This window comes from Musca domestica, unplaced genomic scaffold (assembly GCF_030504385.1).
Source record: "Musca domestica strain aabys unplaced genomic scaffold, Musca_domestica.polishedcontigs.V.1.1 3, whole genome shotgun sequence".
NCBI classification, from domain to species: domain Eukaryota; kingdom Metazoa; phylum Arthropoda; class Insecta; order Diptera; family Muscidae; genus Musca; species Musca domestica.
Genome location: NW_026712299.1, coordinates 16,350,658 through 16,367,907, shown reverse-complemented (window position 1 = coordinate 16,367,907; position 17,250 = coordinate 16,350,658). Strand labels below are relative to the sequence as shown.

The 17,250-nt window shown below is 35.5% G+C and overlaps 1 protein-coding gene across 1 annotated transcript in view; it reads right to left on the bottom strand.

Annotated features, from left to right (window-relative positions):
* Positions 1–16,932, bottom strand: part of LOC101892838 (chondroitin sulfate proteoglycan 4) — a 54,395-nt gene extending 37,463 nt beyond the window's left edge. The window contains exon 1 of the mRNA XM_005179678.4: positions 16,384–16,932. Coding sequence (XP_005179735.2) covers positions 16,384–16,477 — 94 coding nt within the window. The 5' untranslated portion in view covers positions 16,478–16,932. The remainder of the gene's footprint in view (positions 1–16,383) is intronic.
* Positions 16,933–17,250: the final 318 nt, after the last annotated feature.

The following is a 17,250-nucleotide window of genomic DNA, read 5'->3' as shown; positions in this document are numbered from 1 at the left end:
CTACCAAATTTGGCAATGTGTTATCTCAAAAATATCTGATTTAAAAAAACATTGTTTAATTGCTGAATATGTCCATACAGTAGTTCACAGATTCCTTATCTGATATTTTTATAAATTTTGCTTAACAAAACAACCACAAAAATATCGCCCACAAGCCAGCCAGCGATCAATGTCCATTGTCCATGTTCACCTTGATATATGCCAAACTTCTAATTCGGTTGCACTTTTAAATCTCCATTACTGATTTCACCATGCCAAAAAAAAAAAAAAACTCCAAATCTATCTTATCTCCGCTGAACATCGAAGCACGATTTGGTTTATTTGTCTTTGGTTTGCGTTACGTTTCCTTCAAAATGCCAAAAATGGCGGGGACACGACACAAAATTGCCATCGGTTTGTAAATCTGTGTGTGTGTGTTGGGTTTCCAATAATTTTTCCTGCATGGCAAAATTACAATGTATTGGTGGCCATGTTTCTTTGGCGGTTTTATTTTTATTTTCTTCTGAAGAGGCGAAAATTAAATAAACAGCCACTAAAATGAAACATGTCCATGTCCTCAATTTGTACCCAGTGTCCAATAAAACAAGAGGAGAACAGCAAGAAACGTCCGCAGCAGGAAAATACCGACAAAATGTTCATTTATGCCAAAAAAATAAATTAATTACAAAACTGACTCCAAGACAAAATGACTGTACAGGGTAATGACACAGACCAGCAGCCAAACACACTGCACTTGCATTGAAAATTTGAGTGATGAGTGAGTAAGAAGTGCCACCAACAGGAGGCTACAACCTTCAGTCGATCATCGGGGAAGCTTTCGGACAGCTTTTATTTATAGAATACGGAATATAGTAATCTGTAAGATTTAAATATTTAAGAGTGTGTTTGTGAGGTTTCAACAGACTAGTCATTGAAAAGCCAAAAATATTCCTCTCAAAATATTTTTTTGGGATATTTGTTTGGCCCAAGTGCGAACCCCATTGTAATTGGTGGGAATCAGTCCAAATTTAGATAAAGCTTCCATATACAGGGTGAAATGAAAAAACTGCAACCCACTTCAGACTGCTGTCATTTCTAAGCCACTCGTTCAACAGATGTTAAAATTATTCCAATGACAGCTCAATATATTGTCTACAAGCGCACAAAAGCATTTTGGAGAGAATTTTCCAGAAAAAAAGTTATTTGTGGTGGAATTCAAGGGTGATAGTGTGATTTCTTTATATTTGGCTGGAAAATCACAAGTGGCTATCGTTAGAACACTCCAGCATTTAAATGTAAATAAATCTTTTGTGTCTCGTACCATCGCTCGTTAGCGTGATACTGGTAGCCTAGCGTCAAGGAAGTGGACGGAAGAAAACAGCAACATCAGCAGAAATGGTTCGAAAAGTAAAGAAGCGACTTGATCGAAAACCGCGTCGCAGTGGCCGAAAAATGGCTTGTGAGCTGAACATGCCGCAATATTCCATTCGGCAGATATTAAAAAATGAGATCGGGGTAAAGCCGTTGAAATTCCAAAAAGTGCAAGAACTTACAACGCAACAAAAAGAACATAGACTCCAAAGAGCTAAAAGGTTGCTTCCCTTGGCCGAAGATGGTGAACTGCCGAATTTGGTTTTCTCCGATGAGAAAACATTCGTTCTCCAGCAGTTTGTAAACAAGCGTGTTTACTTGCCAAAGAGGTCAGCTGAAAATGTGCACCTTCGGTTGGCCACCAGAACTCAAGCGCTGGCCATGGTGATGGTGTGGACCGTCATAACAGCCGATGGTCGCTCTCCGCTCGTATTAATCAACCATCAGAATAAATCAGAATAAATGCCGAATATTATCGCGAAAATATTCTGGAGAGAGTATTAAGCCTTGGGCATGCAAACATTTTGGCCGCAGACTTTGGACATTCTAACCGGACTCAGCACGCGCACCCAAGAATGGTTACAAAATGAGGTTCCTCGCTTCATTTCCAGCGCACAATGGACACCAAAATCTCCGGATACCAATCCGTTGGACTATTGTGTCTTGAGTATTTTGGAAAGCAAGGATGGCACTAAAAAATACCAAAATGTCGATGAACTCAAGCAAGCGCTTCGCTGGGAATGGACCAAAATACCGTAGAGCAACATTCGGGCAGCGTGTGACCGTTTCATTGGCCGTTTGGAGGCCATAATTCGTGGCAATGGTGACCAATTCGAAGAAATCTAAACATATTCTTATTCGATGCTATTTCTGACATTTTTTGCTTTAATTCAATAAAATTAAAACAAGTAAAAAAACATTAAGTTCGGCCGGGCCAAACTTTTAATACCCTCCACCTTAGGGTCAAGGAAACATTAGAAGAAATGTAGCAAAAACTATTAAAATGCCGAATATCGGGAGGTATCGTTATATATGGGCTATACCAAATCGTCGACCTACACATGCAATGTTTCGCCAACGGAGCTAGAACCCATTATGACCTACAAATACCATTTTTCAGACAGATACGTGAACAAATGTGGCAAAAATAATCAAAATACCGAATATCGGAAGGTACCTTTATATGGGGGCTATACCAAAACGTGGACCCGTTATGATCTACAGCTACCAATTTTCAGAGAAATTCGTGAAAATGTGTGTAAAAAATCATCAAACTACCGAATATTGGGAGGTACCGTTATATGTGGACTATTCCAGAACGTGGACCGATATATCTCATTTTCATTACCAACCATCCTAGACACAATACCAATTGCTCTGCTAAATGTTGGCGCTCTACGTCAAATAATGTGGGCTGTATCGTGACTTCAGCAGACAGACGGACAGACAGACGGACATCGTTAAATCGACTTAGAATTTTATGCTGATTATGAATATATATACTTTATGGGGTCTACGACGAATATTTAAGGATGTTACAAATGGAATTACAAAGTTAATATACCCTCCATTCCAAGGTGGAGGGTATACAAATGTAAAAATTATGGCGTTTGTCTTTCTTGCAGTTTTTTTATCTTACCCTGTATGTTTCATCCGATTTGCTGTTTAAGTCCCTCACTTTCGTAATATGCACTCCACAAAAACGATATTTGTACCAGATATCTTATAGAGCATGGAAATATATTTTATCGAGATCGGGTAAGATTTGGATATAGCTCTTAATATCCTTAATCCGATTTAAGGTTTATTGTGCAAAAAATGACTAATATCAGCCCAAATGGAGTGAATTTCTGGACTCACGTTTTTATTTTTTGGAATTCGGCTCTGATATATATTTATACCCTACAACACTATGTGTTGGGGGTATTATAAGTTTGATTAGGCCAGAATTTATGTAACACCTCGAAATATTGGTTTCCCATATAGGAAAGTATATATGGATCTTCCTAGCTCGCCGAGCTGAGTCGATCTAGCTATGTATGTCCGTCCGTCCGTCTGTCCGTCTGTCCATGTTAATTTGTAATCACTCTACAGGTCGCAATTATGGTCCGATCTTCACGAAATTTAAAATGGAGGTGGGGTTAAGGTCAGAATAGAAGCCTATTTCTTTTGGAGATGATCGCCAAATGTTTAGGGGTTGAAATGGACCAAATACTGAAAAAATATCGGATTTTGCAGTAGCTATACAGGTCGCAATTATAGACCAATCGACGCGGAATTTCGTATGTAGCTAGAGTTTAGGGCGGGGAAGAAGCCTACCAATTAGGGTGGCCATCGGATAATATTTAGCGGGTAAAATAGACCATATCTTTTGTGTTGAAAAAATTCAAAATTTTTGTTAAACCGCGAAAATCCCGGCGAAATCACGAAGCCATGACAAGGTTACTTCTGACCTTTACATTGATGTTAACATCCAACAAATCGGATATATAGCAAAATATGTGCGATATATATGTCTATCAAAGAAGATATGCTTGAAAGATCTCTTATATGTCGAGAACGGCTGAACTGATTTCGACAGTTACCATAAATTCAGAATGGCCTCTTGGCAGGGAACATAAAACGTCTAAAAAATCGCATAAAAATATCTCTCTAAAGATGCAAATATTGATTTTGTAAAATTTTCTCATATTTTCAATTTTGTCATATTTTTGGCATATTTTCATTTTGAATTAAACATTTGGTAATATTTCTACAGCTAACAAAACTAAGTAGTTAGGATATCAGGATATCATATATAGATCGCATTTATGGCCCGATCCTTACGAAATTTTGCATGGAAATAAAATGGGGGTCAGAATAGAAGCCTACTCTTTTTGGAGATGATCGCTATATATTTAGGTGTTGAAATGGACCAATAAACTGCCAAATTGCCAGCAGGTCGTAATTATCGACCGATCCTCACGCACATTTGAATGGGGGTTACCGGGCATTACAAACGCCAAGCAGTTTTTGATGGCCACCCCAAAAATATTCAATGTGTGAAATAGTTTGCCAACTTTTGTAGACAAAATACGAAAATGTCCATTCCAGTGACTTTTTGGAGAATTCACAAATACAGGAAAGACTCACTTCTGACTATTTCGTTAACGCTGATTTTGTGGAAGAATATAGTCAAATGTCTGTATCTCATATAGATGCGTTTCAGTCAAAAACCAATAATAAATGTTAATCTTTTGCCACTTCTGAGAGATTATAGGTCTTTGGGAAATATTGGTTCCAGATCTAGGAAGACCATTTAAATTAGTTTAAGTTGCTATTATTCGAAAATTAAAGAACGAAACCTGACGAAACCTGGTTTTCTTTTATTATTTGTCACAATATCTTGTGGAATTCTTTCGAGTATCTCGCCTATATAAACTGTATCGTTTATTAGAGTGTTGTAGGGTATTCAACGGTCGGCCCCGCTCGACTGTAGCCTTTGCTTACTTGTTTTCTAATATATTCCTTCTCATGCACTCTATAGCAATGTTTTTTGGCATAAAAGATTAAAATGTCTCCGTCAAATTTGTTGAATATTGATTCAAAATTGGATATGCCTATCATATAGTAGTTCCCTCTGAAACCAAACTATAACTGCTATAAAGCCAAATGTTGGTAGATGGTATGATCTACTTAAAATATTTTTTTTGTTACGGGAGCTCTACTAAATATGCCTAGTGGTGCAGGGTATCATATGTTTTGTTTTTAATTTTTTACATATACCCTTTATAAATTTGTTGAGGATCTACATTTGAAATATGGCGCCCAATGTTACCCACTGCTGCTGCCCATACCCATCCAATAGCCATCGATGTGTGCAACAAAGAATCGATGCGAACCAAAGAAAACAAAAAAACACCACAACGACAAAGAAGTGTTAAAACGCAGATATGAATATCTTAAAATATCATTCACAACAACCATGCCGCCATGAAGAAAATCCCGCGGAAAGCACAAAAAGAAGACGAAAAAAACAAAACATTGTAAAAACTGCCGACAGATGTCCGTCGCAAGCACATTTTGCCAGCCATATTCTGGCAAAAGAAATTCGCAGCAGCGCAACCGGGCAATCGATAAAGAAACACTTCTCTGCAAAATGCATCACCGCCACTAAACGCTTAACGCATTTTTCACGCTTGACATTTGACTTGTAAAAGCGCATTCTCTTCATAGTCATGGGTAGTCGCGATGATGTTCATTTCGTTTCGTTTATTTTTCATTTTGTTTCTTTTCGCTGTACAATTTTTTTTTCTGGTTGTTTTGTCTATTTTGTCGTTATGCCCGCAAACGTGCAACAGGAACGCATTTGGTGCGGATCACATGCCGCACTAAAGGTCTGTCACACTCAAAATATTGTATGTAATTGAATGGTGTGTATAGATGTGTATATATTGATGTGAGTGTGTGTGCATAGAAATGAAAAAAAGTAGAAAATAACAGGGATGGGGTATAAAATAGTTTTAGGGGAAGGTGTAGATTCTAGGAAAAATTCCACTCCACAAAAACTATCGAAAAACATCATCGAACAAAAGCACCTTATGGTTATTTCTACCTCGAACCCTGGAAAGGATGATCGGGCATATGCCACTTTTACCGGGGACAATGGCGTCATAGTGGGGTGGAAGTGCCTCCATAAAAAAATAAGCAAGGATTCAAGAGACAACACTGCACTTCAACCAGTTTCCCTTCACTTCCTCGTGTTTTAATCAATGTTTAAGTCAGAGAAAAGAATTTCTCTGATTTCGAGCGAATTTTACTTGTTCGAATGACAAAGAAAAAAAGCGAATGCTGGATTATTTTCTTTTACTCGCAGAAGTAGTACCGCGCGAGCTCGATAAAGAGTAAAACTCGCTCGAACATATCGGAGATATATTTTAGATAGAAAGAAACAAGTAAAAAAGCATTAAGTTCGGCCGGGCCAAACTTTTAACTTTGGCAAAAATCATCAAATTACCGAATATCGTCAAATAATGTGGGCTGTATCGTGATTTCAACAGACAGACAATCAGACGGACATCATTAAATCGACTAAAAATTTTATGCTGATTATGAATAAATATACTTTATGGGGTCTAAGACGAATATTTAAGGATGTTACAAACGGAATGACAAAGTTAATATACCCTCCTTTCCAAGGTGGAGGGTATAAATGTTTCATCCGATTTGGTGTTTGAGTCCCTCACATTCGTAATATGCACTCCACAACAAAGAGATTTTACCAGATATTTTTCACGTCAGATATGGATATACAGGGTGAGATGAAACAACTGCAACCAACTTCAGACTGTTGTCATTTCTAAGCCTCTCGTCCGACAGCTCTTAAATTATTCCAATGATAACTGATTATATTGTTTACAAGCGTACCAAAGCATTTTGGTGGGAGTTTTCCAGAAAAAAAGTTATTCGTGATGGAATTCAAGCGTGATAGTGTGATTTCTTTATATTTGGCTGGAAAACCGCAAGTGGCTATCGTTAGAGCACTCCAGCATTTAAATGTGAATAAATCTTTTGTGTCGCGTACCATCGCTCGGCAGCGTAGCTCGACGTCAAGGAAGTGAACGGAAGAAAACAGCAACATCAACAGAAATGGTTCGAAAAGTTAAGAAGCGACTTGATCGAAACTTGCGTCGCAGTGGCCGAAAAATGACTCGTGGGCTGAAGATATAGCTATATTCTATTCCGCAAATATTGAAAAATGAGTTCGCAGTAAAACCGAAAGTGGTGAACTACCGAATTTGGTTTTCTCTGATGAGAAAACATTCGTTGTCCAGCAGTTTGTAAACAAACAAAATGATCGTGTTTACTTGCCAAAGAAGTCAGCTGAAAATGTGCACCTTCAGTTGGGCACCAGAACTCAAGCACCGGCCAAGGTGATGGTATGGAAAGCCAGAACAGCCGATGGTCGCTCTCCGCTCGTATTAATCGACAGTGGCATCAGAATAAATGCCGAATATTATCGCGAAAATATTCTGGAGTTACGCAAACATTTTCCCCACAGACCTTGGACATTCCAACAGGACTCAGCACCATCGCACTCAGCACGCGCCACCCAAGAAAGGGTGTAAAATGAGGTTCCTCGCTTCATTTCCCGAGCACAATGGCCACCAAAATCTCCGGATATCAATCCGTTGGACTATGGTGTCTGGAGTATTTTGGAAAGCAAGGTTGGCACTAAAAAATACCAAAGTGTCGATCACCTCAAGCAAGCGCTTCGCCGGGAATGGACCAAAATACCGCAGAGCAACATTCGGGCAGCGTGTGACGGTTTCATTGGTCGTTTGAAGGCCATAATTCGTGCCAAAGGTGACCAATTCGAACAAATCTAAACTTATTCTAAAATTTTATGCTATCCGCCATTTTTTAATTTCATTCAATACCATTAAAAAGAATGTAAATATTATGGTGTTTGACTTCATTGCAGTTTTTTTTATCGCACCCTGTATTTGTGATCTATAGCTTTATCTGAACCGATTTTCACCAAATTTACAACACTTTTTTCTAGGCAGAATTCCGTTGGGGGTGCCTTTATTCAGTCCATTTGGAGTGATATTAGCCATTTAATGCACATCAAACCATATATCGGATAATGATGTGTGTGGAAGCTACATCCAAATCTGAACTGTTCTTGATAAAATTTGGCAAAAGTATTTTCGAGCTCTATAAGATATCTGATACCAAATATCATTTTTGTGGAGTGCATGCGTAACATGCCCCAAATCGGATGGAATACATATATGGGAGCTATAGCTATATCTGAACCGATTTTCACAAAATCGTATATACTTGCTTCTAGACTGAATTTGGCCGGATGTGCAAAATCATATTGGCCATTTGATACACAATTAGCCCGAAATCGGTTGACGATATATATGGGAGCTATATCTAAATTTGAACAGATTCTCACCAATTTCAATGGGGTTTTTCCTTGGGCCAAATAAATATTTTTTGGAAAATTTCATCTCAATCGGAAAATCATTGCGAACTGCATTTTATTCCCAAAAAAAAAAAAAAAAAAAATAAATAAATAAACAGACGGACGGACTGATATGCATAAATCAGCTCAGAACAACGGACGGACTGATTCTATGAAGATCCTCTAAAGTAATTAAGGGTCTATCTCGCTTCCTCCTTCATATTACAAACAAATGCACAAACACTGTACTGTATAAATATTTATATTTAATCAGCTATAACTCCATTGTAACATCATTCATAGAAAAAAATCTTTCAGCTTCATCTTATCCCATCCCCATAAAATTGTTAATATATAGAAATATTAATATGTTACTCATGGATTTTTTCTCACTAAGTCAACACTGTGCATAGTTTTCACATACCAAAATTAACCTGTAAAAATTAAGATATTGGCATCAATCCTCAAATTGTACAGCAGCGCAATTTATTTGGAATCCGTGTGGCTCAATGAAGATCTTTGGTAAATTCTCTATATTCAATCCGAAGATCGATTATGTCCTTGGTTCGCGTGCTTAAGAGTAACAAGTAAAAAAGCAGTAAGTTCGGCCGGGCCGAACTTTGAATACCCTCCACCATTTCACAGTGGTCGAGGTCGTATGGGAACAGCGGCCAAAAATACTTTCAGTGCAGATATCAATATGAATCTTTGGTTATGGTACCTTGATGGGATAAATATAAAAAATGTGACAAAATGGATATGGTCGATGCATGTTTTGGCATGGTCCCCATATAACGTACCTCCCGAATAAGGGTTATTTGCCCAATTCTTGTCACATTTCTACACCAGATTGTAAAGTTATTTGACATTTTACGTTCTAAGGAGCTAAAAAATAATCTTACTGAAAATTATTTGGATCAGCCCGCCATCAGGTAGAGTCCCTTGTAGGGTACCTCCAAAAATAAAAGCATTTTTTATACAAATCAAGTCACAATTTGATTATTTTTTGTAAACAAAATAAAATAACAATTTAATGTAAAATTAAATCAAAAATAAATTTTGAATAAATAATTAGTTTGACTTAAAGCCCTATTGAAATTGGATATAACCGGTCAAAATTTAGGTATAGCTCCCATATATATTCATCCAATTTGCCTTATATTGTGCACCAAACATGTAATATCAGCCTAAATAGTATGGAATATACGTACGACCAGATGGGACCTGAAAATAAGTATGCCAAATTTGATCGAAATCGGTTCATATATATATATGCACTCTGTGACAACGATATTTGGGGAAATATATCAAATATAACTCAGAAATACCATTTCTAAATTTTATCGAGATCTGTTAATATTTGGACATGGCTCAAATATATATCTTTGTCCGATTTGCCTTTTATTGTGCACCAAACGTGTAATATTAGCCCAAATCAAATTTAGATATAGCTCTCATATATATCTATCCGATTTCAAGTTAATTGTGCACCAAATGGATAATACAAGCCCGAATTGAAAAGGCGCAAATGCCTCGACAAATTTAATAGAAATCGATTCAGAGGAGGATATTCCTCCCATATATTAGTTCCTTTGGACTTTTAATTATTACTATAATCATTGTTGGTATGATTTAATTCTCACAAATTCCCCATTAAAACCTTTATTTGTTATGTGACGCTCTACTAAATATGCAAAGTCGGCCCCGCTCGACTTTAAGACTTTCTTTACGGGTTATTGTTTGGTAAGGTTCGCTGTCCCATTATAAAAGGGTCAGAGCTCAGAAGAAGACGGTTAATAAGATCTGTGTTTGTTGAAACACGAGAATTTTTTCGGTCATGATTTAGTCGAAACTTGGAAGACAGTGCCATGGATATAAATTTGTTAACTCTTAAGCAGTTTCCAGTGCAAAGGCCTTCAATTTTTCGACATTAATATAATATCCAGAGGACAATGCTTGCAACATTATTGAACACCCCTCAATTACATCATTATCAATCCCTAACAACAAAAACATACCATAGAACTGACAAAATTGCAGCGAAGTCACTTCAGTATATTGGGCATAACGTACACATCTGACAAAATCTGAAAGTTAAATTAGCACTTTTAAAATCTTAGGACCATTACTAATGGCGTGAAAAAAATCACATTGGAGGATTCAGGGGGGAAAACAATTAAAACTTTAAATGAAATCCAATTTTATTTTCAAAATTAATCTTAAAGGCAACTCAGAACACTCACATCTTTTATATTATACACATATACTAAACACACAAATTACTGCACTAAAAATAATTTAATACCTTGCTTTTCAATAATAATGCGAAGATTTGTAATTTTAAAATGTATTTAATTTTGTAATACAGTTCTATTTTTACTCCACTTTTTCTCTGATCCCACTGAAAAAAACGACTAACTACATTTTCTCTTTTTTGATGCTATTTTCGAAGTGTCCCGTTAGAATGAAGCCAAGATTATTATGTTTTCTAGAAAGCTTAACCCCTTAAGAGTTCATTTGTACACATTTGACAATAAATATCTGATTTTCATTTTTTGAATTTTGGCCAATGGCAGCGACCACTGTGCATTTGGAACGAATTAAAAAATTTTCAAAAAAAAAAAAAAAAATCCAATAAAAATTCTTTTAAAATCTTTAAAATATCTAATATAGGAAGGTGCCGATATATGGGGGGATATACGATATTGTGGACCTATAAAGACAAATCTATGTCTGCGTGTAAAGTACTCACAAGGAACTCCATGTATGGATTTTCAGATAATTCCATTGGAAAAAGTGGCTAAAATCATCAAAATACCGAATATGGGGAGTACCGTTATATGGGGGATATACGATATTGTGGACCTATATAGACAATTCCGTTTCAGGGGTAAAGTGCTCACAAAGAACTCCGTGTGTGGATTTGAAGACAATTCCATTGAAAAATGTGGCTAACATTATCAAAATACCGAATATCGGGGGTACCGTTATATGGGGGCTATACTATATCGTGGACCGATATAGCCCATCTTCGAACTTGACCTGCCTGCAGACAAAAGAGAGATCTGTGCAAAATTTTAGCTTCCTATCTTAATTCGTTTAGACTGTAGCGTGATTAAAACAGACGGACAGACGGACGGACAGGGCTAAATCGTCTTAGAATTTTACGCTGATCAAGAATATATATACTTTGTTGGGTCTAAAATAATTATTTCGATGAGTTACAAACGGAATGACGAACCTAATATACCCTCCATACCTTTTTTGGTGGAGGGTATAAAAATGTGATTTTTCTGGCTAGCTAATTGCAAGCTTTGTAAGAACTACATTAAATCAGATCCTAATTTTACCACGCCCCTGATTTCATTTTAGTCGTTGTTTTTGTGTGTGCAATTTAATTTAGTATGAATACGTAATGTTTACGATAATTTTAGAGCAGTGTTTTGTATAAATGTCCATTAGTTCTTTTTTTCATGCCCGGCACTTCTTCTAGTTCAACTATTTTCACACTCATGGGTGCGTGACGTCACTTTTTGGCTTAATGTGTGTTTTGTGTATTGTTTTTTGACGATCATTTCGTCAAGAACGGGATGATTCACCCAGCGGTGTATGTTTCTGTTTGTTATTGTACCATTTGAGTTGATTCTTTTTTCGTTTCGTTGTCCCAGACAGACAATTTCAATTTTCACACATGTGAGCGAGATCTTCGTTTGTTGGTTATTTTCACTTTTTACTTGGCAAAGATATTTTAGTTGGTTGCATTAATTTTTTCTGTTCTGTAAAGATTTTCCTCAGGGTTTGCTGTTTTAAGTTTTTTGTAAAACTATAGCACAAAGTCTAAAAAGTTGTTGTTTAGTTTTTCTACGTTCGCTTAATTATTTCTTGGCCATTTGTCAATATTCTGCAGAAGAAATGGCTTATGGTCAGATGGTTTTCAATTGAAATGTTTTTTGTTTGTTTGTCTGGGCGGTACAATGAGTTGTCATGTTTAGTTGTTTGTTGCTGTCTTATTTCGATTAAACGTTAAATTTGTAAAATTAAGAAGATATTGTATTTTACAACAAGTAAGCAAAGGCTACAGTCGAGCGGGGCCGACCGTTAAATACCCTACAACACTATAATAAACGATACAGTTTATATAGGCGAGATACTCGAAAGACTAAAACGCATCTATATGAGATACAGACATTTGATATTCTTCAACGAAATCAGCGTTAACGAAATAGTCAGAAGTGCGTATTTCCTGTATTTGTGAAATCTCCAAAAAGTCACTGGAATGGACATTTTCGTATTTTACAAAAGTTGGCAAACTATTTCACACAATGAATATTTTTGAATGGCCATCCAAAACTGCTTGGCGTTTGCAATGTCCGGTAACCCCCATTCAAATGTGCGTGAGGATCGGGCGATAATTACGACCTGCTGACAATTTTGCAGTTTTTTGGTCCATTTCAACCCCTAAATATGTGGCGATTATCTCCAAAAAGAGTAGGCTTCTTTTCTGTCCCTCATCTTATCCCCATGGAAAATTTCGTAAGGACCGGGCCATAAATGCGATCTGTATATGATATCCTGATATCCTAACTACTTAGTTTTGTTAGCTTTAGAAATATTACCAAATGTTTAATTCAAAATGAAAATATGCCAAAAATATGACAAAATTGAAAAAATATGAGAAAATTTTACAAAATCAATATTTTCATCTTTAGAGAGATATTTTTATGCGATTTTTTTGACGTTTTTTCTTTCCTGCCAAGAGGCCATTCTGAATTAATGAGAACTGTCGAAATCAGTTCAGCCGTTCTCGACACATACGAGATTTTTCAAGCATATCTTCTTTGATAAACATATATGTCGCACATATTTTGCTATATATCCGATTTGTTGGATGTAAACATAAATGTAAAGATGAGAAGTAACCTTGTCATGGCTTTGTGATTTCTTCGGGACTTAAAATATTCGCGGTTTAATGAAAAATTTTGAATTTTTTCAACACAAAAGATATGGTCTATTTTATCCGCGAAATATTATCCGATGACCATCCAAATTGGTAGGCTTCTTCCTCGCCCTAAACTCTAGCTACATGCGAAATTCCGCGTCGATTGGTCTATAATTGCGACCTGTGTAGCAACTGCAAAATCCGACATTTTTTCAGTATTTGGTCCATTTCAACCCCTTAACATTTGGCGATCATCTCCAAAAGAAATAGGCTTCTATTCTGACCCTAACCCCACCTTTCGTAAGGATCGGGCCATAATTGCGACCTGTAGCGTGATTACAAATTAACATGGACAGACGGACGGACGGACGGACGGACGGACGGACGGACATACATAGCTAGATCGACTCAGCTCGGCGAGCTAGGAAGATCCATATATTCTTTCCTATATGGGAAACCAATATTTCGAGGTGTTACATAAATTCTGGCCCAATCAAACTTATAATACCCCAACACATCGTGTTGTAGGGTATAAAAATAAATACATATAAATGTGTTTGTGAATTATTTGGACGGAAAAGCATGAATAAGTTATTATATAGCCATAGCCATATCCATTTCCATATTCAATTTTCACTTTTTTATATTTTTATATTAATTCATGTTAGAATGAAGAATATAACCACATTTAATATCTATACAAAAAAATTAAAAAAAATGTATGAAAAATAAAACCCAAAAAATACTTAAAATCGAGGTATATAAAGACTACAGCAAAAAGTGGACCGACATTGCTCATTTTTGAAACTAATGATTTTTGAAGTAATCCCAAGTTCTATATTAAATTTAACTAATTTGGGGTTTCGATCTATCAACCGAGTGCTATCAAATCCCTTTTGCATTTCCATAAAGGGTTTTGTCTAATCTGAAGTTGTGGATATTTTTCTATGGTATATTTAAGGTATACAAATTTCTTTAGTTCAGAGGTCCACATGGAAATTTGATGTAGAATATATTTTTTTTTTTTTTTTTTGATACCATCACCAAAAAAATTAAGTATTGAGGGAGATTTTTACTTATAATAGGATTAACAGAAAAAACACATCATTTTCACTTGTAATATATACAATTCGAAACTAATTTTCTTAAAAATAATTCCACCTACATATATGGTTTATTCTGAAAATGATTAAAAATGTTTGTGTAGAATATTTCTTCTTTTGACATTTTCTGCCTTAAACAAAATTGTATGTTGTTGAAAAAATTTATCAAAGAACTGAGAATTTTATTTTGGCAGAATTGATGAAAAAAAATTATATATAATGGATTTGAAGACTCCTTTTGATGACTTATAGCGACATTTGCTGTAGAATATGCTTTGTAGGAGTATTTTGCATAAACTCCCATAAAATAAGGCTTTAACCCCAAAATATGTTTAAAATATATATACATGTGCCCGATATTTCTCCAGCGAAAAGTCCACCTTTAAAATTTTAGATTCGTTATACTTGTTTATATTAGGTCTTTTTATACCCTCCATCATATATATTAAGTTTGTCATTCCGTTTGTAACACCTCGAAATACACATTTTAGACCCCACAAAGTATATATATTCTTGATCAGCATAAAATTCTATGTCGATTTAATGATGCCCGTCCGTCTGTCGGTCTGTGCAAATCAATCTAGCTTCCGAACGAATTAAAGTAGATTGATAAAATTTTACTCAAATGTATGTTATGTCTGCAGGACTATTGGTATTGACAATGGGCCATGTAGGTCCACGTTTTGTACCATATAACTGTACCTCCCGATATTCGGTATTTTCAAATTTGGTATTTAAAGTTCGTAATGGATACTACAGCCTAAGACAGAAATTTGTCTGTGCAGGTCCACGTCTTGGTATAGCTCTCATATAACTGTACCTCCCTATATTCGGTAATTTGATGATTTTAGCGAATTTCTTCACCGGAATTGTTTCAAATTTGGTATTTGAAGTTCATAATGTATACAAGAGCCCCCATATAACGGTACCTCCCAATATTCGGTATTTTGATGATTTTAGCGAATTTATTCACCGGAATTGTTTCAAATTTGGTAATTAAAGTTCGTAAGGGATACTACGGCCTAAGACAGAAAATTGTCTGTGCAGGTTCACCTCTTCGTAAAGCCCCCACATAAAGGCACCTCCCAATATTCGGTATTTTAATGATTTTAAGGACATTTTTCACCAGAATTGATTCAAATTTGACATCTAAAGTTCGTAATAGATACTACAGCCTACGACAGAAAATTGTCTGTATAGCCCCCATATAACTGTACCTCCCGATAATCGGTATTTTGATTTTATCAATATTAGAACCGATTTTTTTTAAGTTTCGCATTTGAATCTTGTAATGGCTTATGACAAATGTTACCTACGCCGGTTCATGTCCTCGTATAAACCCTAATATAATAGCTACATTCGGTATTTTTAAGATTTTGAAAGAAGTTAAAACGGATTTTATTGTTTTTGAGAATTGCCAAATTCGGTCCAAATGGTGGAGGGTATTCAATATTCGGCCCGGCCGAACTTACAGCTTTTTTACTTTTTTTTTGATATATATGTTTGCAAAAGGTTACCTTATGTACTCTGTCATGATCCAATCTATTTTGCCACGTAATTCCCAGAAAGTATTTCATTTGATTTTGAAAACTATGTGGTGAACACTTCCCATTTTTTTCTTTTTCAAATTGTTTTTTTTTTGTTGAAATTTTCTTAGAAAATTGCGACCTTTCACAATATTCTGTCCTCTATCCAATTAATTGCTAATGAGAAATAAAAAGACAAAACAGTTTCATCGCTTTGATACGATAGATTGGAAAACTAATTTAAAAATGACTCAAATGGAAATGTGATGATATTTTCAATTCCACGAATTTATTTGAGAAATTTTTGAAAACATTTCTACGCTGAATGCCTCAATGTGGCAATTTGACGTATGACGAATATTTGTATGATGTTTCCATGAAAAAGTCATCAAGAGTTGTGTGGACATGTTGTAATGGCCACTTCATACATGTTCTGGGTTGGAAAATATGCTGATCATTTAAACGCTTTACATTTTGTTTCAAATGTCTTATTTGAAGGTTTGTACTCACCTTTCATTGAGTTGGTCTCCTGTACTCCATACCCCACCAGCAGCAGGATGATTTGTAACAATGTCACTGGAAGTCTTCTATTCGTAGGAGCCATATTTTCTGTTACTTTATTTTGTTTTTAATTATCACAAACTAAGGACACTTTTTTAAATTATGATGGCTCTGCTCGAAACACACACAAACTACGAATAACCAACACTCTTCTTGAATTAGATTTATGTTTCAAACATGTAATAATTTCTTCACAAAAATGTTTAAATAGAAAGCAGCGATGTGGAAGAGTTTACATTACTACCGATAGCAGCCTTATTGATGTACCACAACGGCCAGGCATGGCATGGCCGGAAAACAGCTGTAATGTGTCAACATTTTTTCGGGGCGGCCACTTTGATGAATATTCTTGCTAAGAGATTTGTTTGAAAATTATTTTTCACTTTTTATTTTTTTACGTATCACTCTTTTTTTATGAAACTTTCTTCAACACATTTTAGTGCCTTTTGTTTTAAATATTAATTTTTAATAACATTTTTCGTTATTAGTCATCACATCATTTTTCAGTACTTTTTTTTGTAAATAAATTGTTTATGATTTAAGTGTTTGTTTTCTCTTTATGTTTTGTTTATTCTTTATTAAAAATTTGTATTTTCGTTTTGATTGTTTCAGAAGACACTTTATTTCCGCTTTGTTTTCACTATACTCGTCATATTCGAAAACGCTCTTAGTGAGTGTTTATTGTTTTGAAAGGTACACACATGCTGAAATGAAATGGAAAAAAGATATTTTAGTATTTTATTACTAATTTGAAAACAAAGTATGAGCATTAAGTATGAAAAGGACGACTATTTCTATTGTGATACTCTACACTAT